The sequence below is a fragment of the Loxodonta africana genome, chromosome 19 (genome assembly GCF_030014295.1).
Source record: "Loxodonta africana isolate mLoxAfr1 chromosome 19, mLoxAfr1.hap2, whole genome shotgun sequence".
Taxonomy (NCBI): Eukaryota; Metazoa; Chordata; class Mammalia; order Proboscidea; family Elephantidae; genus Loxodonta; species Loxodonta africana.
Window position 1 is genome coordinate 45523380 of NC_087360.1, and position 24013 is coordinate 45547392.

At 39.1% G+C, this 24013-nt stretch overlaps 1 protein-coding gene across 12 annotated transcripts in view; it reads left to right on the forward strand.

Annotated features, from left to right (window-relative positions):
* The first annotated feature begins 919 nt into the window (after positions 1–919).
* The window catches only part of CCDC25 (coiled-coil domain containing 25), a 47534-nt gene continuing 24440 nt past the window's right edge, over positions 920–24013 (forward strand). The window contains exons 1-5 of one of the 12 annotated variants that reach the window (XM_023550979.2): positions 988–1069; positions 10257–10304; positions 13021–13060; positions 21313–21364; positions 23521–23575. In XM_023550979.2, the coding sequence (XP_023406747.1) occupies positions 13039–13060; positions 21313–21364; positions 23521–23575 (129 nt within the window). In that variant the 5' untranslated portion in view covers positions 988–1069; positions 10257–10304; positions 13021–13038. The other 11 variants (XM_064272652.1, XM_010592349.3, XM_064272647.1 and 8 more) reach the window with 11 other exon arrangements.

The following is a 24013-nucleotide window of genomic DNA, read 5'->3' on the forward strand; positions in this document are numbered from 1 at the left end:
CAGGATTCTGTATGCTTATAGTGAGGCCATTTTGATTCCAAAAAAAAGCAAATGGCTGGAAGAAGCAAGGTACAATGGGGCTTATAAGGAGGAGGGAGAAATATAGCCAATCAACCATTTGCTAATCTTAACATGAGTTGATTGAATCCTGCCTCCCTCCTTTACTGAGATCAACTGATAAGTTCACTTCTGGCTTGGCTGCTAATAATTTGGCCCTTCACAGATCAGCAGCTGTGAGGCTTTTTGAGACTTAAACTAGCTCAAAGGTTTGACAACTATCCTTTTCTAGCAGGATGAGACAAATTTACATTGCTATAGAGCAGCTTCTGGCAGGCTTTTGCAGTTTAGGTCAGGCTTCTTATGGTTAATATTTGATTTCATGGATAAGAAACCCGTCAAAAACCAAGGTAAGATGTCTCTTACTAATTTTCCCCTCCAACAACCCTAGCATCATATGCTATATAATCATTTTGCAGATTTGGAAAGTAAAAAACAAAGGTTAATTAATGCGCCCAAGATGCACCTTAACAAATCGTGGCGCTAGAATGAAACAGTGGAGAAATTTGGGTTCATTTAAAATTTAATGCAGTCCTATTAAGTGCCCAAGCATTGTGGTAGGTACAGTAAACAAGTAGCTGTGAAGGAGGCAGTTTCTGCTCTCAGGAAGTCTATCTCGGGTGAGAGGGGACAGATAAAACCGGTATCCCCTAGAACTTCAGCGTCCACAGGGTAGAGATTCTTAAAGTCCGCCAGTGGCATTTTTCCTTTACGACGTCAAAGAAAAAGACGTTCTCCAACCACCACGGACCCTGGATCCATCCATTTCTCTTAGTTATTTAGTACCACAGCACGCCAATCCACTTCGCACTGCCAGGATTAAAGATGGCGCCGACGGGCCGGCGTTATGACGCATCCTGACGACTTCCGGGAGTGCGCGGAGGAGTTCCGGGGAGCAGGTAGGCGCCGCGTTTCTGGTATCCCGAACTTGCCAAGTTGAGCGCTGCTGCTCTGCGTAGGAGTGACTGCCGCGCCGTCGGGACTATGGTGTTCTACTTCACCAGCAGCTGCGGTGAGTGGCGCCGTGACCTTCCGGGTTCCTACTTTACAGCGGGGCTCCGAAACGGAGACCCCCTCAGGCCTCCGCTAAGCCTAGACCTCTTCCTAAAACGTTGGGTGCGTCTTTCCCCGCCTTCTCGGTTCCTCCGCAGCATCGGTCCCTCACTGCCATTCTCGTCCCCCGGCGTACCCTCATCTGGGCTCTGGGGACGCGGAGGGAGATCCTTCTCTGCTGTCTTTGTATCTGCGGGATGTTCTCTTTCCCAGACTCGGAAAGATCTCCTGCCGCTCTCCGAAATTGGACAGTTTGCGGGCTCTTACTCGCCCGAGTCTTTATTTATTTATTTACTTTTTTGCGGTCTTTATTTTGGCTGCACCCTGGTAATTGTACACTTGAAGAATAGAGATACTTGACAACAACTCTTACGTTACAGGGAGTGCGCCTTACCTTTCTAAGAAGGGGTTTTAGGGCCTGGGGTTCAACAGAAAGCAATAAAAAGACGTTGAAATGGCCATATAGCCGCTCACTGTGCAGAGTCAATGTCCTACATCTTACAAAGTGACATATGCTAACGTTTCTGATTTTGTCTTAGGGAGACAAAGATTGGGTACTTTTAGTTCCACGGAAAAGCTGTTTCTCGCCTTCCTTTCACTACTCACGGTTAGAATCGCTTAGACTCAACTCCCAGTTAACTGCTACGCCGTTATCACAGCCCTGGCTGATTTTTTTCCAAGGTGCTTTTCCTAACCTAATGCTACCCCCAGATTGGTTAGGTGTACCTTTTCTGGGACTCCCTTAACATTCCATGTATACGTTTAGCCTTGCACGTATCATATGATATTAAATACTGTCTCCTTGAGCTTGAGCGTAAGGCCCTTGAGGGCAGGGATAGGATCTCTTTATCTTATTTCCCTAGCATAGTGCTTGGTTCATAGTGGAGACTCAATAAACCTTTGTTGGAAAAAATGAATGGTAATTTTTGGCTTATTCATAGCACTGTCTATTGTTCTGTTTGTTAAAGATGAGACTTAAGTGACTGTTGTTCGTGTGGGTTTGAATAGCTATGAGAAAATTGAGGCCCAGGGAAGTTGTGACTTAGTTATTTAGAGGCGGACTTCACAAACCCCTTCTCCTCCCACCTCATCGCACTGCCATATCTCATTGTTTTTCTCATTAATTACACTTCAGCAGTCTGCCATAGGTGCTTTCTCTACCTCTGTGAATTTGGTTTGCCTTACCCATGTTATTCAGATTACTAGAAGCAAAACTTATACCAACCTGAAAAATTGTACACCTTTAACAGTGTGTGATTTCACTCTTTTCTATTCTCCTTGTCATGAGATAACTCAAGCATCTTTGTAACTTCTCCACTCATGGCGCTCTCCAGCAACATATATGTCCATACAAACCCAACAATGGAATAATAAGTACAGGAAGGGCACACAGATACTCGGTGTATTTTATGTTAGCTGTTTATTCCACTTAAAGCTATTCTAAGTTCTTTAGTTGCTAGTCATACACACTTAGACAAAACCAAACCGGTTGCTGTGGAGTCGATTCCTACTCCTGGAAACCCCATGTGTTTTAGAGTAGAACTGTGCTCCGTAGGGTTTTCAGTGGCTGTGACCTTTTGGAAGTTGATCATCACTAGGCCTTTCTTCTGAAGCACCTGTGAGTAGATTTGAATTGCCAAGTTTTTGGACTGAATGCTCAGCCATTTGTGCCACCCAGGGACTTTCGTACATACACAGGTTTCCTTCATCTTAACATAAGCACTGTGCTGCCGTATTTTTTCTTAGGCACCTTCACAGGGTTTTCACTTTTCAGTTGTTGCATTTTTAAAAAAAAAACTGGCTTTTTCATTTGATGTGAATAGTATATAAACAAATAAGAAGCTATGGTCAAAGCTTAGTCATTTTATGTTTGTAAGTTAACTGTAAATTTAATTATAGTTGTGAGCACAGCCGCCTTATTAAAGTGCGCAGTGTTTTGAAGGAACCAGTATGGAAGGGCAGCAAGTTCTCGTGTGTTTGAGTTTTTAAAAAATTCTGTGTGATTGCTTTATGTTCAGAGTCCTTTTTTACTTACATATGTAATCAAATATATTTGTAATAAAACAAAACAAAACAAAAACTTTGTTGTGTTTCAGCAGAGTTGTGGATCCTGTTTTCATGGATTTCCATTATAATGTCAGAATTGCACCCTCTTAGAATAATATTTGGCCTTTAAGTGTGCAGCAAATCTTTTAAAATCACAAAATTAGAACTTTTTTCAGAAAAATAAATAAAACTTTATATATTAGCATTACAGTAAAAACTCAAACATGGAATCTTCATGAAATTAGTTCATACGAATAGCCAAGTTTTTTAAATTAACTTTACTGTACAGAATTACTTTTCCTTCATCCATTTAATCAGGAAAGGAGCTAATTCAGACTTATTGAACAGCAATCACGTTCCTTTTCTGTTTTTAACTTCTTATTTTGACATTTCTGCTTTCAAAAAGTTGCAAGAATAGTAAAAGTTTTTTTTATTTTAAAAGATTTTATTGTGTTTCTGGAGAAAATTTACATGGTTCTCATTTAACGATTTCTGTACATATTATTCAGTAACATTGGTTACACTTTTCACAATATGTCGGTATTCTCGTTGTTTCCATTCTGGTTGTTCTGTTTCCATTAATCTAGTTTCCTTGTTCCCCTTACCTTCTTGTCTTTGGTCTAGGGTAAATGTTGACCGTAAGGTCTCATTTAGATGATTGTTTAGAGGAGCATAGTACTCACAGGTGATATTATGTATTTTATGAACCACTCTGTCTTTTGACTGATAGGTGACCACTGGGAGTGGTTTGAGTTCCAAGTTTAAAGGGCATCCCAGGGCAATAGTCTCAGGGGTTCCTCTAGTCTCTACCAGTCCGGTAAGTCTGGCCTTTTTTAGAAATTTGAGGTTTTGGTCTACATTTTTCTCCCATTCTGTCCTGGACCATCTGTTGCATCCCTGGTCAGAACAGTTGATAGTGGTAGCTGGGCACCATCTAGTTCTTCCGGTCTCAAGGTAGGTGAGGATATGGTTCATGTAGACTGTTAGTTCTGTGGACTAGTTTCTTCTTTGAGTCTTTGGTTTCCTTCTTTCTCTTTTGCTCCAGATGCATAGAGACCAATAATTGTATCTTAGATGGCTGCTCAGAAGCTTTTAAGACCCCAGACGCTACTCACCAAACTAGGATGTAGAACATTAGTTTCTGAGCAATGTTGTACCAGTTGACCGAGTTGCCCCCAAGACTATGGCCCTAAGCCCTCAAACCCAGTAACCCAATCCCGCAAGGTATTTGGTTTGCCCAGGAAGTATCTATAACTGTGCTCCCTGTGTGCTTTGTTTTATGTGTGATTATACGTGTAGCACATCCAAACAAGTATATACATTTGCCTACAGAAACACCTATACGTGCACATCCATGTATTCATATGTGCTTACTTATATGTATATAAGCATACGTATCTACTTATGTAACCACACACATTTTTGGTTATTACAGTTATTGGAAAATTGTATATGTTGTGGCTTTTACCAAAATTGTCCCTTACTCTTGTGCACTTCTTAATATCATCTTGTACCTTGGTCAAATTGTGCTGACTTCACCCTTATTTGGTATTGCCTTACCCATCACCAAAACTAGCAAGTGTCTACTGTCTGGAAAATGATTCCCCTTTCTTCTTCCCATCTCTGGTAGCCACCAAAGAATGTTGCTTTCTGTATGCATACCTATTCTTGTCTTTTTATAATAGTGCAGTCACACAGTATTTGGCCTTTTGTAATTGACTTGTTTCACTCAGCATAACGTTCTCCAGATTCATCCATGTTACAGTGTATTTTGAGACCTCATTGTTTTTTATAGCTGCATGGTATTCCATTGTATGTAGTACAGTTTGTCCATTCATCTGCTGATGGGCAGTTGGGTTGTTTCTATCGTTTTGCTATTGTGAATTATGTTGCAGTGAACATAGGTGTGCATGTATCTGTTTGTGTCAGTTTTAGTTCTCTAGGGTGTATACATAGGAGTGGGATTGCTGCATCATAGAGTATTTGTTTCTAGCTTTTTGACGAAGTGCCAAGCCATTTTCCACAGTGGTTGAACTAGTTTACAATCCCACCAGCAGTGGAAGAGGGTTCCACTCTCCCCACAACCTTGCCAGCATATGTTGTTTTCTGTTTTTTGCTCAGTGCCATTTTTGCAGGGGTGAGATGGTATCTCCCTGTAGTTTTGATTTGTATCTCTCTGATGGCTAATGACTATGAACATCTTTTGTTGGCTGATCGAGTGTTCTCTTTGGTGAAGTGTTTGTTCATGTCCTTTGCCCATTTTTTTTAATTGGGTTGTCTTTTTGTCATTGCGTTGTTGAAGTTTTCTATATTTTTTAGAGCTTAGACCCTTATTGAGTATATCATTCATGAAGATTTTTTCCCAATCTGTAGATTCTCTTTTGATAAAGTTTTTTGATGAGCGTAAGTATTTAATTTTTAGGAGGTCCTAGTTATCTAACTTATCTACTATTGCTCATGCATTTGTAGTTGCGTTTGGTAATCTATTACTGAAAAAAATTAAGTCCCATATTTTTGTCCCTGTATTATTTTCCAGGAGCTATATAGTTTTGGCTTTAACATTTAGGTCTTTAATCTATTTTGAGTTAGTTTTTGTGCATGCCATGAGGCATAGATCCTGTTTATTTTTCCACAATTAAATACCTGGTTTTGCCAGCACCATTTGTTAAAGAGACTGTGCCTTCTCCATTGAATGAACTTTGACTCTTGTTGAAAATCAGCTGCCCATAGATGAATGGGTTTATTTCTGGGTTCTCAGTTCTATTCCATTGTTCTGTGTCTGTCATTGAACAAGTCCCAGGCTGTCTTGGTTACTGTGGCTGTATAGTAAGTTTTGAGATCAGGGGTGTGAGGCCTCCTATTTTGCTCTAATTCAATATTGCTTTGGCTATTCAAGCTCTCTTTCCTTTTATAAAGTTGGTGATACGTTTTTCCATTTTGGTAAAGAATGTTGTTGAAATTTGGACTGCATTTTATCTGTCTTAGTTATCTAGTGCTGCTATAACAGAAATACAAGAGGATGGCTTTAACAAACAAATTTATTCTCTCACACTCTAGTAGGCTAGAAGTTCAAGTTCAGTGTGCCAGCTCCAGGGAAAGGCTTTCTGTCTCTGTGGACTCTAGAGAAAGGTCCTTGTCATCAATCTTCCCTTGGTCTAGGAGCTCTCCACGCAGGAACCTCAGGTCCAAAGGGTGCGCTCTGCTCCTGGCGCTGCTTTTTTGGTGATATGAGGTCCTTCTGTTTCTTTGCTCGCTTCTCTTCCCCACATCTCAAAAGAGATTGGCTCAAGATGCAGCCTAATCCTGCAGATTCAATACTGCCCCATCAACACCACTGCTGCCAATCCAATGTCACCAGCATCACAGAGATAGGATTTAACGACACACAGGAAAATCACACCAGGTGACAAAATGGTGGACAGTCGCACAGCACTGGGAGTCATGGACTAGCCAAGCTGACAGACATTTTTGGGGGACACAGTTCTGTCCACGACAGTATCTGTAGATCACTTTGGGTAGTATTGACATTTTCACAATGTTAAGTGTTCTGTTCCATGAGCATGGAATTTTTTCCATTTATGAAGGTCACTTGTAGTTTTTTGCAATAATGTTTTTTAGTTTTCATTGTATTGGTCTTGTCTTAGTTATCTATTACTGCTTAGCAGAAGTACCACCAGTGGATGGCTTTAACCAAAGGTATTTTATCCTTTGGGGGCTGTTGTAAATGGTATTGTTTTCTTGATTTCCTTTTCAGAGGCCTCCTTGTTAGTGTACAGGAACTCAACTGATTTTTATGTGTTGATCTTGTACCCAGCCACTTTGCTAAATCCTTCTATTAGATCCAGTAGATTTCTTGTGGAGTCTTTGTGATTTTCTATCCAAAGAGTCATGTCATCTGTGAATAGAGATCATTTTACTTCTTCCTTTCCAATGTGGATTCCCATTATTTCCCTTCATGTCTTATTGCCCTGGCTAGGCCTTCTTGTACAATACTGAATAGAAGTGGTGATAGTAAAAGATTTCTTGTCTATCCTTCTCCCAGATTCCCAAATGTTAACATGTTACCATGTTTGCCTTAACTCTTTCTCTCCCATTCTCTCCTCTTTCTTCCCCCTTCTCTACACACACACACACATATTTTTTTTCCTGAACCACTTGATAGTAAGTTGCAGTTTATCCCTAAATACTTCATTATGCATCTCCTACAATCAAAGATATTCTCTTATCAAAAGACTTTGAATTAACAAAATTTGGAAATTATCAAAATTAGGAAATAATCGTTGCTAATCAACAGGCTATATTCAGATTTCATCAGTTCAGTGTCCTAATAATGTATTTAAAGGGAAAGAAAATTACGAACCATTTGTTGCATTCAGTTGTCATGACTCTTAAAAAAAAAAAATTGCCACCGAGTTGATTCCAACTCATCACGACCCTTTAGCCTCCTTTAATATTGAACAGTTGCTCGGTCTTTGTATTTCATGATAATGTTATTTTTGAAGAATTACTTGGCTGTAACTTGAGATAGCTTGACATTCATAGAGCCTTTATATTTTTTTCAATTTTTAGAAGTATTTTTGTTTTGATTACACTTCGTAACCAAGTTACCGAAGGTAACTGTTGCTAACAGTTAGTTGTGTATCCTTCCATGCATATAAAGAAAATGTGTGTGTAAAATATATGTAAATATAGTTATATATTCATTTGTTTTTTTATAAATTGAATGTTACTGTACATAGATACATGAGAATACTGTTCTGCTACTTAATTTTTTTATGTACACTACTTTCTTTTTAATGGGTGTGTGGTATTTTGTTTATGGATGGGTGGTGTAAACGATTTATGCACCAAAAAGAGGTTCGAGTCCACCTAGAGATGCCTCAGAAGAAAGGCTTGGTGATCTGTTTCCAGAAGATCAGCCACTGAAAAGCCTGTGGAGGAGCACAGTTCTGTTCTGACACATGTGGGGTTGCCGTGAGTTAGAGTTGACTGGACAGCAACTGGTATGGCATAGTGTACTTAACCGTCTCTTGTTAATGGGCGTTTAGATTAGAAAAGAACAAAACCGTTACAGTCTTTTCAGTAGACTACACTCTTTTTTTTTTTTTTTTTTTAATACTCCTAGTGGTGACATTGTAGGATCAAAATGTTGTGCACATAAAATATTGTCAGATTATGTAGAGAGAATCTGAAATACTTTTTAGTTTTGTTCCTACTTTCCTGGTGTGTGTTACATGTTATGCTAAGGTCTTATCAAGCTCCCATACCCAGCCTACAGAGCAGAGTAGAACTGCCCCATAGGATTTCCATGGCTGTAATCTTTACAGAAGCAGACTGCCACATCTTTTTCCCCATGGAGCTGCTGGTGCGTTTGACCCCCCGACCTTACTGTTAGCAGCTGAGCACTTAACCACTACATCGCCAGGACTCCCTCTTATCAAGCTAATGTTCAATTACCAAGAAGTATTCCTGCCAACTAGTTGAGCGAACATTCTCTCAAGTTGTTTCACTTAACTGCTCCTAAGGAATTAATGACGTAGTCACTGTAACTGAAGTCACTGAAGGATTGGGCATTTTTCCTGTTTAAGAGAAGCAACTAGGACTGGCGAGTTAAGGCATTACTGAACGTGCAGGCATCCCCAAGGTGAGAATGCTGAGCTTTGTGCGTGAACGAGTGCTGCTCCTTGGCCTTCAGAGCTCCACTCACGTCTGCTAGTTCTGTGCTCTGGAGCTGCAGCTGACAGTCTGCCCAGCCCAGCCCTGCACATGTCTATCAGGCTTTGCAGACTGAGGGCCCAGCAACTGTTAATTCAGTAGTTTAGATGCAACTGGGGTCAAACAAGCTTGGGAGTCTAGCTTGAAATCCTAGTAACCAGCTAGGAAATGAAACTTTTTGTTTGATTCCAGGTTTAAGATGCTCATATTAAAACACACACTACCTCAGTAAAGCAAATGCCATCCCTAGGATAAGCCATACACAGATTAAAACTCAGTTTGATTTAGTATAGTGGTTCCTAGACCTGACTTCAGATTAGAATCACTTGGGAAACTTTTAAAAAACATAAATGCTCACCAACACCACCACCCCCACTCCCCAGTTCTTCAGAGATTTGGATTTAGTTCGTCTGAGGTGGAGCTGGGGCACAATTAGGTCATCTACAGTATAATCAAGGAGCCCTAGTGGCATAGTGGTTAAATGGCTTGACTGCTAACTGAAAGATCAGTGGTTTTGAATTCACCAGCTACTCCCCAGGAGAAAAGGCCTGGTGATCTGCTTCCATAGAGATTACAGCCTTGGAAACCCTATGGGGCAGTTCTACTCTTTCCTATAGGTTCACTGTAAGTCAGAATCAATGCAGCAGCAAAAATAATGTATAATCAGGGTTCAGACTCAATGACTTAGAAGAAATTTGAGAGCCATGGTTCCTCTGAAAGTGATAGGGACCCTGTTATAATTTGCAGCAGACCTGGAATGTAGCTAATATACAAAACCAAATCAAACCTGTTGCTGTCCAGTTGATTCCGACTCATAGGGACCCTGTAGGACAGAGTAGAGCTGCCCATAGCGTTTCCAAGGAGCACCTGGTGAATTTGAACTGCCGACCTTTTGATTAGTAGCTGAGCTCTTAACCATCGTGTCACCAGGGTTCCATAACTAACTAATCTAGGCTAAATAAAATTAGGCAAAATAAAACTTGGCATAGGAACCTATTTTTAAGTGGTTGAGGTTTCTAGGTGTTTTGTTTGTTCTCTTGACTCTCTTGAGGAAGGACTGAACTGGAAATTGCCTTGAGCTATATACCCCTGAGAAAGTAGGAAAGTAGCCATTTATAAGGGTCAGCAAACTTTGTGTGTAAAGGGCCAGACAGTAAACATTTTAGGCTTTGTAAGCCACATACAGCCTCTGTACCTTATTCCTGTTCCCCTCCCCTCCAGCCCTTTAAAAATGTAAAAACAGCTCAATGACTGGACAGAAACAGGTAGCAGGCTGGATTTGGCCCATGGGCCGTAGTTTGCTAACCCCTGATCTAAGCATTTGTCTCTTTCTTACGAAATAGTTTTGTTGGTGATGAATTTATCTAATTTTTTTTTTTCCTTAGTTAATTCATCCGCTTACACTATTTACATGGGAAAGGATAAATATGAAAGTAAGTTGTCAAAAGCATTCGATTTTGAAATTTCCAGCAGGTAAGTGTTACTGCCTTTTTCCTCCATGGATCTGAGTTTTCAGCTAACTACTTTGAGAAACAGGTTACAACCCATTACAGGAACTCTGTGAGATGGGCAAAAGCCTTAACTTTCCTAGCATCTAGTTAAACCAGATAATGTTTGATCTAATTGAACCACCTGTTGCTGATTAGAAACCTTACAAAGAATTTTGTGGTATCATTTGATTTAAGGTGATATGAATCAAAGGTTAACCTGTGCTAATTCAGATCAAATAAAAATTCTCTGTGGTTTGGTTCATTTTCTGTACATATCTTTTTTTTTTTGAGGCTGATAATGGCTCTTTCTGAGTCATGAAATATTAGTTTAGTGCAGTGTTTTTTCAGACTTTGTTGACTGCGGTCCTCAGTATGAAATAAGTTACATCTTGATGTACATACTCAAATAACTAAAAAAATTTACAAAAAATACCTGCATTACATGCTATGCCCTTTACTTTCTATTGTTTTATTAAAAAGCTAGCCTCAACCTGTTGAATTAATTTTTCAACCTACTTTTTCTTTCTTCGGCTTCCACCACCTGCTCTGACCCTTTTGATATTTCTCTCCTGAAGCCTAATCCTGCCTATAAAGTGGGATATCATTTCCCCAGCTCATAACACTCCCTACCAAATGCCCTCCCTAAAGCTAAAAATACAGATCCTGTGATGTATCCAAAAGAAAGATTTAGCCTGTGCTTTCAAAGGATACAGGCGGAGGCACACACACAGATAAGCATGGCACAACGAAGTAATAACATTGATAGCAAGTGCTGTAGAAGTAGAGGGGGCAGAGAGTCAGTGTGATCAGGGAGAACTGAGAAGGCTTTGTGAAGTGGGTTAGTATGTGGCTACATTTTAAAAAAACATTTTAGCCTCCTTTAAATGTCTGTTGTAGGAATTTATATCTACAGATATAAATCTACATATAGAATTTACATCTACAGGTATATCTAGAGCCCTGTGGAATAGAGTTTTGCTGTCATTAAAATATATAAATAGATACAGAAAAAAATATGTATGCATAGAACGCCCTTTTTTCCTCCCAGGAACTCTTGGAGTCATTTGGAGCTGTCAGCTTCTTCTGTTTTACCTTTTAGAAAGGACGTTATGGCTTTTTTCAAATTTAAGTTTTTTTTAATTTATTTTATTTTTGTTGTCGAGAATACACAGCAGAACATAACAGCAATTCAACAGTTTCTACATGTACAGTTTAGTGGCATTGATTACATTCTTCGAGTTGTACAACCATTTTCACCCTTCTTTTCTGAGTTGTCCCTTGCCTAGGCATTCCATCTTTTAAAGCAACCCTGCTCTCTAGCACTCCTAGCGCACTATTTCTAATAGGCTTGATGATTTCAGCCTAAGGACTGGATAGAAAGTACATGAATTTTAAATTTCATGATTCACTTTCATGAAAAATCTTTCAGGCCTGTTCTTTTTATTAGCTAGAAGGTGTCATCAGGGAACCAAATGTTGTCTGAATAACGAAAAAAGGTTTTTATATTTCCCTTGGCTTTTTCTGTTTATCCTTTAGTTATTTGCTCTGCTTTCCACTGAAGTAGTAGAAAGCCCTTCAGAAAACTCTGTCGGTCTGCAATTGCTAGGAGTGTCCTTGTTCAAGATTTATCATCTTTTACTTTTCTGGACAATAACTACCACATTTAAGTTAGGTAGATTTTACTGTCTTGGGTACATTTAGAACCACTATTTGTTTACCCTACTATTTTTAAATTAGTATTTAAATAGTACTTTAAATAAAACTTCTGTATTAGACACAATTAATTATTAATATAGGTATTAGAAGTATGTATTGATGTTCCATTCTGAAGTGATACATATTATTAGCTTTAAAAATGTACATGCACTTTGAACTCATACTTCGGCTTTTAGGAATATACGTAAAGGAAATAATCAGGAATATGGACTCCTCATTAAAAAAAAAATGACTGAAATATATATAATCAGAAACAATCCAAGTGTGAACAGTAAAGAACTTTATCCATGTGAATTAAAAAAAAAAAAAATTTTTTTTTTTTTTTTTTTTTTTCCATGTGAATTAGGTGGTCATTATTTCCAAAGAACTTTTTAAATCTTTATTTTAATAATCTACAAGTACATGGTTTAAGAAGTCAAATAGCAATAGAAGGCTTATTAAAAAAAAAAAACACCAGTTCTCTACCCCGTCCTTCCCAGGCACCCACATTCGACTCTTCAGAGATAACTACTTTGACTCTTCTAGCTATTTCATCTGGTGTTTTATTTCCATATGTGACAGAATTTTTGGTTTTTTTTTATATTTCTGGTGTTTGTTCCCTAATTTTCTGTCATTTATTACAGTGAATCAGTTTTCTAATACATCATCTGATTTTTCACCTCCTCTGATTTGTGTTTTCTTATCTTCAAATATAAATATCTTTGAGTCTTAGATTGAAACTGTTATAAAAATTATAAAGTTCATATTATCCAATTACAAAATTTTAATTTTTCAGCATTTTCAAGCATTAAAGCCTCTCTGAAACACCCTTTTCTCTGTTAAGCAGATGAGGAAAAAGTTGTGGAAGGGATTGATAATCCTTCCCTTCCCAACTTTCTATAAACCCTAGTATATCTTCATTTGACATTTTTTCTTTTCATTGTTCTGTTTTATCTGACTATAGATGAAGATCTAATAAAGTATGGCTGGCCTGAAGATATTTGGTAAGTAACAGTTTTGGTTCTACTTTTTCTGGGTGGTCCTTTACTTTCTGAGACTGGGGGACTTAGCCAACTACCTGACTCTTATGATCAAGACTAGAACTCGTGCTTTGTATTTTTGTTTATGGGTGGTCAGTGGTTAATAGCTGACTCCCAGCTCTCTTCCTTTATAATTACCGTAGTGTAAATCGGGAATAACGTCTTAGGGTTAGACCTCAAGTCTGAGAGCAAAGGCCTCTGGAACATAGGCTTTGTTTTACCTCCTTTCTGTCTCCTTATAGTAAGTTATTGAGCCCACCCCACTTACATATTAGAGCTACTTCTTGAGTGAACAGGTGAGTACGAGAAGCGGTGGCGAATAGACACAAGCATCCATGTAAATGGAGTAAACGGAGTATTGGAGCAGATGTAAATGGAGTAGGTGCAGCATCTGATCATATCCAGCTTAAAAGGAAACGTCTACTGGTTTCCCTTTGTTACCTTCTGAACTCCCTAACGAGTTTAGCTCGGTCTTGTCCCAGCCCTACCTCCACTTCTAAAATAATTAATAGAAATTAAAAAAATAATAGTATATACTTTTTTAGTCTCTTTTGGAGACAAGTGATTTAGCTGCTCACAAAATTCAGTCCAAAAGACACCACCAGTAACAGGACAAACGATAAAAAACCCCGCCTTAGAACGTCATGTGGGCTTTTCCACCGCTTAGTTCCAGGTGCATGGGCTCCTGGTACTTTCTTTTTCTTCCTTATAATACTCTCAGTTTCAGTTTGCTTTCTTTTTCTTTCTCAGCTTCCACCACTCACTCTGACCCTTGCGATGTTTCTCTCCTGAAGCCTGATCCTGCCTATAAAATGAGATATCATTTCCCCAGCTCATAACACTCCCTACCAAATGCCATCCCTGAAGTTAAGCATACAGATCCTGTTTGCTTTAATGATAGTAATAGTAAGCATTTATTGAGTACTTAATTTTTTAAGTATAAGCAAAATACTGTTAAGTGTTTACCTATACTGATCCATTTAATCTTCACAACAGCCCTATGAAATAGGTACTGATATTATGCCCATTTTTCAAATGAAGAAATTAAGGCTAAGAGAAACTGAGCAGGCATTCTCCGGTTGTTACTGGTACCCTAAGCAGCTGTAGTTCTAAATCCTGGCTTCTCTCTTTCCCCAGGCTGCTACTTGCTTGGCTGCAGGTCACCTCTTGCTTTCCTCAGGCCATTGTTGCTACTCTCTCTGGACCTCTTTTCTCCAAATGTGGGCCCAGACCCTTTATTTAACCCTGTAAAAAAAAAAAAAATTTTTTTTTTTTTTTAATGATAATTGGCAGTTCGAACCTATCAGCTGCTCCTTAGTTCTGCTCTGCCCTATAGGCTTGCTATGACTCAGAATCAACTCAACAACAGAGGGTTTGGTTTGGTTTGGTTTGGTTTAGTGATAGCACAGTTTAGGCTTCCACTTTACAGAACTGTTTATTGAGTTTTCAGTAAGGTATATAGCATTGAGGGGAAATATTACACAGAAAGTATTACACAGAAAATAACAACTAGTTGCAATTATGCTTAGAACCCTCAGGCCTGTCAGTAGGGCCTCCCTAAAGGGTGCTTCCTCTTGTTCCAGCTTGTCCCATTATTAAAGGGCTAGTTCATTTACCCCACTATCTGTGTGCCTTAGTAACCGAGAGGCCTCAGAAACCTGAAGAATTTTAAAGGCTTTTTTCTTAATCTGCCACCATTCTGGCACAGTGGTCTATCTTTTGAACTCAGATATGTCATCAAGGTAGACGCTGTTCGATGCCCCCATACCTCAGATGGCCGGCTTGCAATACTGAGAACTTCTATGGTAGGAGGTCCTATCTCCCTGAGGCCCTTGACTATAAAGCTCTATGAGGACAATGATCCACCCATTTGGACCTGTCAGAGAAGGAAAACGAAAATATTTCCCACTAAGCAGAGATAGAAAAATGGTGATTGCCCCTGTCAAAGATGGAAAACCTGCAACACCTGGAAAGACAAGGCAGTCCCACTGAGTTCTGTCCCTCACAGTTTTCACTGTATGTTCTCGGTATCTAGTCTCTGGGTGGTAGAAATGGTTAAGCACTCAACCACTAACCGAAAGGTTGGCACTTTGAACTCACTCAGGGTGCCTCAGAGAAAGGCCTAGTGATGTCCTTCCAAAAGGTCAAGTCTTGAAAACCTATGGAGCGGTTCTACTCTTTGACACGTGGAGTCACCGTGAGTCAGAATTGACTCGATAGCAACTGGCTTGTTTTATGGTTTTTTATTCTTATCACCTAGCATAGGACCTGGCACGTAGATGTTCAATAAATATTTGTCGACTACTAAGTAACTAGGTCTCTGCCTGCCTGGAAATGTTCCTCACTGAACATTTCCTCACAGTAACTGCATTCTCATTATTTCCATTTTAAGTGTCTGTAACCCCCCGCCAGCTCAATTATTTTTAGTTGTCCTGAAAACCCAAAGCTCTCCAGACTCCCAGAATGGTGCTCACCAAATTTGTACCTACAGATTCCTAGACATGCATTTTGATACTCTTTTATATAAAGTCAAGGGGCTTTGGTGGCGCAGTGGTTAAGTGTTTGGCTGCTAACCAAAAGGTCAGCAGTTCGAACCACTAGCTGCTCTGCATGAGAAAGACGTGGCAGTCTGCTTCCATAAAGATTAACAACCTTGGAAACCCTATGGGGCAGTTCTGCTCTGTCCTTTAGAGTCGCTATGAGTTGGAATTGACTTGACAACAATGAATTTGGCTTTTTAAATATAAAGTCTTGAGGTTAATGAATATGGTCAAAAGTAATTGAATTTTACTTTCAGAAGCAATTCTGTATTTGTTGTAAGCCAGAAGAGCCACAGTAGTTAGGAATAGCCCCAAATCATCAAAACCGTTTCCACTTCATATACTGTCAATCCTGGGGAGCGTTTCTGGGAGTGCTAAGGATGATTCAGGAGCTTACCTATTTCCAGGGCATACTTTTAACCTGGTTCACTCTGATGCAGACTTTGGAACTTTATCTCTGTGAGATTTCAGAGGTACCTCAGGTACCTGTGAAAACCTGCAGCTCCTTGAAGCCAGGCATGTTCCTAGGATTAAATGAGACTGGAACCAAAAAAAAAAAGTCATCATTAAATGAAGGAATATGGAAGTAGTGCGTTTGTACTGCCTTAAAGCTCCCTACCAAAAAAAAAAAAGAAAAACTTGTCATTGTCGAGTTGATTCCAACTCATAGCAACCCTATTAGACAGAGTAGAACTGTCCCATAGGGTTTCCAAGGAGCGGTTGGTGGATTTGAACTGCCGACCTTTTGGTTAGCAGCCAAATGCTTAACCACTATACCACCAGGGCTCCAGCAAAGCTCCCTAATGAGCAGTATTTCCACAGACCCCATTTTAAGGAGTGAAATGACCCAGCTTCTTGAGGCCTATATCTCTACCTTCTCAGATAATTGATGCTCATTTACTGAAGTTTCTAGTCTCTTCATTCAGTAAAAGGGACCCATGTGTTATGGATTGAATTGTGGACCGCCCCCCCCAAAAAAAAAAAATACGTGTCAGCTTGGCTAGGCCATGATTCCCAGTGTTGTGTGGTTGTTCCCAATTTTGTGATCTGATACAATTATCCGATATAATTATCCTGTGTGTTGTAAATTCTGACCTCTCTGATGTTAATGGAAACCCTGGTGGTGTAGTGGTCAAGAACTATGACTGCTAACCAAAAGGTCGGCCCTTCGACTCCACCAGGCACTACTTGGAAACTCTGGGGCAGTTTTCCTATGTCCTATAGGGTCATTATGAGTGGAAATGAACTCAACAGCAGCAGGTTTGGTTGGGTTTTATGATGTTAATGAGGCAGGACACAATCTACAGGATTAGGTTGTATTTTGAGTTAGTTTCTTTTGAGATATAAAAGAGACAGGTGAGCAGAGAGGAGAGGGACTTCATTACTACCAAGCATGAAGAGCCAGGAGTGACGTGCATCCTTTGGACCTGGGTTCCCTGTACTGAGAAGCTCCTAGACCAGGGGAAGATTGATGACAAGGACCTTCCGCCAGAGCTGACAGAGAGAAAGCCTTCCCCTGGAGCTGGCACCATGAATTCGGACTTCTAACTCCTAGACTGTGAGAGAATAAATTTTTCTTTGTTAAAGTCATCCACTTGTGGTATTTCTGTTATGCCAGCACTAGATAAGCAAGACACTGTGATTAGTAGGGAGAGGATGATAATAAGGGATGAGGACAAGAGGGAACTAGGAAACGCTTTCAGTAAGCATTTTTGGAGATTTTCTAAGGAGACTTGCTTGAGATAGTTTGTTTACGGAGATGGATCTTTTCCTTCTCTTGCATTTAGCCCAAGTCCTACACTTCTGTTCATTCTCCCTGGCCTTTGTAGAGGTGTACTTATCAGCCTGGGGCTGGCATATATCAGGAATGATATTCTGGTTTGAGTTTTGGTACTTTGACTACTTATGTGTGTATTCTTTAAAGATACATTGAATTACTTGGGTATTTCTTTTTTATATGGAGCCCTGGTAGTGTAGTGATTAAGAGCTCAGCTGCTAACCAAAAGGTCAGCAGTTCGAATCCACCAGCTACTCCTTGGAAACCCTATGGAGCAGTTCTGCTCTGTTGTATGGGGTTGCTATGAGTCAGAATCGACTCACTGGCAATGGGTTTGGTTGTGGTTTTTTTTTTATTATTATTATTAACTTTTATTGAGCTTCAAGTGAACATTTACAAATCAAGTCAGTCTGTCACATATAAGTTAATATACATCTTACTCCTTACTCCCACTTGCTCTCCCCCTAATGAGTCAGCCCTTCGGTTTTCTTTTTTATATATTTAATTTTATTGTTGTTGTTTAGACTGTATACATTAAAACATATACCAATTCGGCAGTTTCTACATGTACTGTTTAGTGACATTGATTACATTCTTTGAGTTGTGAAATCATTCTCATCCTCCTTTTCTGAGTTGTTCCTCTCCAGTTAATATAAATTCACTGCCCCCTAAGGTTCCTGTCTGATCTTTTGAGCTGCTATTGTCAATTTGATCCCGTATAGATAGATATTACGAGCATAATGCTCAAGGCAAACGTTGTTTACTAGTAAAGCTAAACTATTATTTGTTTTTTAAGAAGACTTCAGGGGATATTTGTGGTTTAAGGTTTAAAGATTATCTCAGGACAGTAGTTTCTGGGGTTCTTCCAACCTTCGTGGTTCCAGGAAGTCTGGAGTCCATGAGAATTGGAAATTCTGTTCTGCATTGTCCTCCCTTTGATGAGGATTCTTGTGTGGAATCTTTGATCAAAGTGTTCAGTAATGGTAGCCAGGCATCATCCAGGTCTTCTGGCCTCATGGCAAAGGAGGCAGTTGGTCATGGAGGCAATTAGGCACACCTTCCATATCTTCCTCCTATTATTGACTCTCCTTATTCCTCTGTTGTCCCAGGCAAATAGAGACCAATTGTGCCTTGGATGGCCACTTGCAAGCTTTTAATACCCCACACACTATGCATAGAAGTAGGTAGAACAGAAGCACTAAAAATGTTATTAGGCCAATTAACTGGGATGTCCCATAAAAATATGACCCTAAACCTCCAAACCTAGGAACCACATCCCTTGAGGTTTTTGGTGGTACATAAGCAGCCATTGCAGCTACTCTTCTGTTGTTGTTGTAAATATATCCATCACACAACTTTTGCCAGTTCAACATTTTACAGGTGTACAACTTATTGACAGCAATTACAGTAATCGGCTGTGCAGCCCTACCCTTAATGCAATATTTCTATACGGGTATTTCTTTTGACAAATTCCACATAAGAGACCTTTTAGAAAAATCAGAATATGATACATCTACCTTAAGTATGTAGGAAAGAGTTGTTATAAATAGAGTACTCGCTTAAAACAAGTAAATCAAAAGTTGGAAATGAATTTGATTAGTAGTGGGGTTTTTCATTTTTTTTCCTGAGATCCTCAAAGGCAGTAATGAGATAGATAATTTGTAGATTTCCAAAAAACATTGAGGTTTTCTGGGTAGAAAATGCCAAAGTGAAGATGATAATCAGCTGAAATCTTTCATACAGAAATGCAAATGAGTAAATGAACCACTTAGAGAAAAATAAACTAAGATGTTATGTCCTTTTTTTCTTGGCTATTGATACTGATTAAGAGTAGAATCCCAGAGTTGTATACTTTTCCAAAAATGCCTAGTATTTTGCTAAATCAAAAATGAATAGCCAATCAGTCTCAACCCACCTAGAGCAAAGGAGAATGAAGAACACCAAAGACACAAGGTAATTATGAGCCCAAGAGACAGAAGAGGCCACATAAACCAGAGACTACATTAGCCTGAGACCACAACAACTAGATGGTGCCCGGCTACAACCAATGACTGCCCTGATGGAACGCAACAGAGAACCCCTGAGGGAGCAGAAGAGCAGCGGGATGCAGACCCCAAATTCTTGTAAAAAGACCAGACTTAATGGTCTGAGACTAGAAGGACCCCAGAGGTCATGGTCCCTAGACCTTCTGTTAGCCCAAGACAGGAACCATTTGCAAAGCCAACTCTTCAGACTGGACTGGACTATGGGATAGAAAATGATACTGGTGAAGAGTGAGCTTCTTGGATCAAGTAGACATATGAGACTATGTGGGCATCTCCTGTCTGGAGGGGAGATGATAGGGCAGAGGGGGTCAGAAGCTGGCTGAATGGACGTGAAAAGAGAGAGTGGAGGGAAGAAGTGTGCTGTCTCATTAGTGGGAGAGCAACTAGGAGTATATAAAAAAAAAAAAAACCAAACCCAGTGCCTTTGAGTTGATTCCAACTCATAGGGGTATATAGCAAGGTGTATATAAATTTTTGTATGAGAGACTGACTTGATTTGTAAACTTCACTTAAAGCACAATAAAAATTAAAACAAAAGTTTAAAAAAAAAAAAAAAGTGAATACCCAGGTGCTAATTTTTTTTTTTTTTAATGCCATGAGATGGAATCGACTGACTGCAGCTAACAAGAACCTCTTTAAAAAGGGTATTAGAAATATCATAGTCTCAACCTTTACATAGAATCATAATGCATTTATCTTGTACTATATATGGATGTTTTTTATTTATACATGGAGGTGTGACCATTTTCACTTCTAAAGAAATACATTAACAGTAAGAAAACGTCTAGGGAACTATATAATGGAATGCAGTGGTGCCTCCTTAGGGTTGTTCTTGAAAATTCTTCAGTCTGTAATGGTAAGGACTAAGAAAAAGGGATATGACACTCACAAAGTGACAACCCTGTGGTAACCTTATTTGTTGCTTGATGCTAGGACTCTGGGGGACATCTTTTGGATGTTAGAAAGAAAGCCAACTTCATTTAATGAATTACAAACATGAAAATCTTACTGTAGTGAAATGTTTGATAAGATGAAAAAGAATGTAAAGACGTAAGATTTAGTTAAATTGGTTGATGAAGAGCCTTAATGAAAGGTAGATTTCGGTTATTTGGCAGGGGGCATTCTGAGTGTTTTTAGGGCAGTGTCGAAGGGCAATTACCATGTTCTCCCAGAGACATATGTTGGTGTCATTGTCAGAATACGGGGCTAGATGAATTGTTGATCTGACCCATTTTATGATGTGTCCTGCTTAGTGTCTTTAGTCCTGACTTAACTTTTCAAATTCTTCTAATGTTGACATTCTTCAGATTCTTCTAAAGCTTGATATTGTTTTGCCATGGCTTGAAACTCAGGATGTCCCAAACTGAACCCCTTATCTGTCTTCTCAAGCTTTGATGTAATTCTGTCAGCGGTCCTGCAGATCTCCCAGGCTTGCAACATTGGAGCCTCTCTGACTTCTTTCATTCCCTTTTCTTATCATCCGAAATTCTTTTCCTTTTTTTAAATCTCTTAATCCCTATGCTTACTCAGGGACCAACCAAATCTCAATTCTTCCATGAAGACTTTGGTTACTGATAGTCCTTTATCCCTTAAAATCTCCCTTCTCAGGGTATTTAACATGTAATGTTCTCTACTACTCTTACTTAATCATAAACAGCTGCATAACATTAAGTGTTTATACAAATTGAAAGTGAGCACTGTGGAGGCAGAGACTATGTTTTGTACTCCCTGTGGTGCTTAGTACATGGTAGGCATTGAAGGAATACTTTTTGGATTGGATTTCTTTAAATGCACGTGGCCTAAGGAAATGGTTATCTTGTACCTCTTGCTAAAAGTGGTTTTCATTCTTTGTAGGTTTCATGTGGACAAACTCTCTTCGGCTCATGTGTACCTTCGATTACATAAGGTAACTGAATTTAAACATGGATTCATAACTTCAGTGATGAGCATCATATCTTATTCTTTATCCTTTTTCTGTAGTTAAATTGCTTAAAGTAATAAATATGTGAATAAGTCTTAAATTTGAGCAAATGAAAAGATGTCCCCTCTAGACTTAGAAAATCAGTAAGGGAAATTCTGGGTGATTTCTGAGACTTGAAAGGGAATGTGGTACCATTTCCCAGCTTAGAAGCACTGCCTTGTCCTACCAGTAATTTAGGTGTATTGTCTGTTGCCCATGGTTCTCCCTTTCATTTCAGTTGATGCTACTGAACTTTCTGTCTTTCCATTGGAGATTGTGTTGTGATTCCTTTTTCTTAGGCTCATGTGATTCTCCTGCCTTGCTGAGGGCAGATGTTCCCAGTTATCAGGGGCTTTTTTTGGGGAGATTTAAAACTTGCTAACCAAAAGGTTGGAAGTTCAAATCTACCAGCTGCTCCTTGGAAACCCTAGGGGCAGTTCTGCTCTGTCTCGTAAGGTCGCTAGGGGTCGGAGTCAACTTGATGACAGTGGGGTTTTTTTTTATAGTAATAAAGGAAAAAAGATTTAATGTTCTCTTGTAATATAATACCAGTATTTTTCTAATCTGTCTTTATTCATATGTATATATTTTATGTAGTTGAATTACAGAGCATATATAGTTATGTGTGTTACTTTTTTTTTAACGAAGTTTTTATTTTGGAATAATTTTAGATTTACAGAAAAGTCGCAGAGATAATACAGAGTGTCTCCATATACCCTTCACCCTGTTTCCCCTATTGCAATATCATCCGTTGCTATGGAACTAAGAAACTAACATTGGTACCTTACTATTAACTAAACTCCATATTTTATTTGGCTTTCATTTCCATTAATGTCCTCTTTCTGTTTGAGGATCCCATCCAGGGTACCACATTGCATTCTGTAATTGTGTCTCTTTAGTCAACTCTGGTATCTGACAGTTTCTCAGTCTTTCCTTGTTTTTTGTGACCCTGACAGTTTTGAGAAGTATTGGTCAGGTGTTTTGTAGAATGTCTCTCAATTTGAGTCTGTCTGATATTTTTCTCATGATTAGATGGGTTCTGGGCTTTTGGAATGAACACCATAGAGGTGAAGTGCCCTTCTCGTCATAGCAGGGGCACACGGATCAGTATGACATCACTGGTGGTATTAATCTTGACTGCCTGGCCAAGGTAGTGTATGCCAGATTGCTCCACAGTGAAGTTTCTTTCCCCCCCTTTTCCACACTCTGTTATTTGGAAGCAAGTCCCTAAGTGCAGCCCATACTCAAAGGGAAGGGTGATGGAGTTAAGCTTCACTTTCTGGAGGAAGGAGTGTATCTGTATACATTATTTGGAATTCTTATGTTAGGAAGATTTGTCTCTTCTCTCCAATTCATTTTTTAAGAAAACCTTGTACTTTGACTCCAAACCACCCCCATAATACCTTTTATCAGTACATAATCATTCAGTGAGTAAGTCATTTGTGTCAGTATGGGCTCATATATTTATTCTATACTGTGGATTATAACTAAGCCAAAAAAAGAAAAAAACAAAAAACCCATTGCTGTCGAGTCGATTCCAACTCATAGTGACCCCATAGGACAGAGTAACACTGCCCCATAGAGTTTCCAGGGAGCGCCTGGTGGATTCAAACTGCTGACATTTTGGATAGCATCCAAAGCGCTTAACCACTACACTACCAGGGTTTCCAGATTATAACTAGTACTATGTTATTTTGTTCTAGTTTTTGCCGTTGGATGCTCTTTCGGTTTGACTTCCGTGTTTCTTTGACATGTCTCCATCTTTTTGTTTTTTTGAGCACTTCTTACTTTCTGGCTCTATAGGATACTCCAGGCTCATTTTATATTTTCCCTGCCCAGCCCTGTCTCCAAGGAAGCCTAGTTCCTTTTACTGGTGAAAGGTATTTGGAAAACAAGGTCTGGGCTGTAGATGTGCTTGTTGTTACCAGAGTTCCACTGGGTCTAGGTCTTCTCAGTAGACAGAGCTAAATTATGAGTGTATATGTATCAACAATTGTTTCTGTATCCAGATTAAGCTAAACAGGAGTTCATACTGATGTCTTCGTTACATGGTTCATTCTGGCCTTTCCCTCTTGCTTATCTGTAACTTCCTTCTCCAACAGTGAGAAACCTGGCTCCCACCATCCATTTACTTATTTATTTGACTCCAGTATACATGTAAGTAGTTTTAGAATTATTAACCCATATCCTCATGAGAAACAACTTTATCAACTAGAATACAGTGTTTATGTACAGCTCTTTTTGTCTTTTTGCCTTTACAGTTTCCAGTCAAAACACTGTTTTCCAAAGTTACTTGTAAGTTTCTTTCTTTCCTCCACCCCTGCAGTGAGGTTGTCATACATTTGAATTCAGTTAAATTCTTTTAACTCAGTTCCATTCTGGGACTCCCCTGGTTGATTGTATTATTTTTTAAAAGGGTAGTTTATAAACCTTTTTTATGTTACTGTATTATTTTCGTATTTATTATTTTGATCAGCTATATTGAGTTGATAAAAAAAAAAAATTTTTTTTTTTTTTTTTTTATATTGAGTTGATAGTATACCATAATTATATGAAAGCTCCCTTGTTAGAATGTAGGGTATTTACAATTTCTTA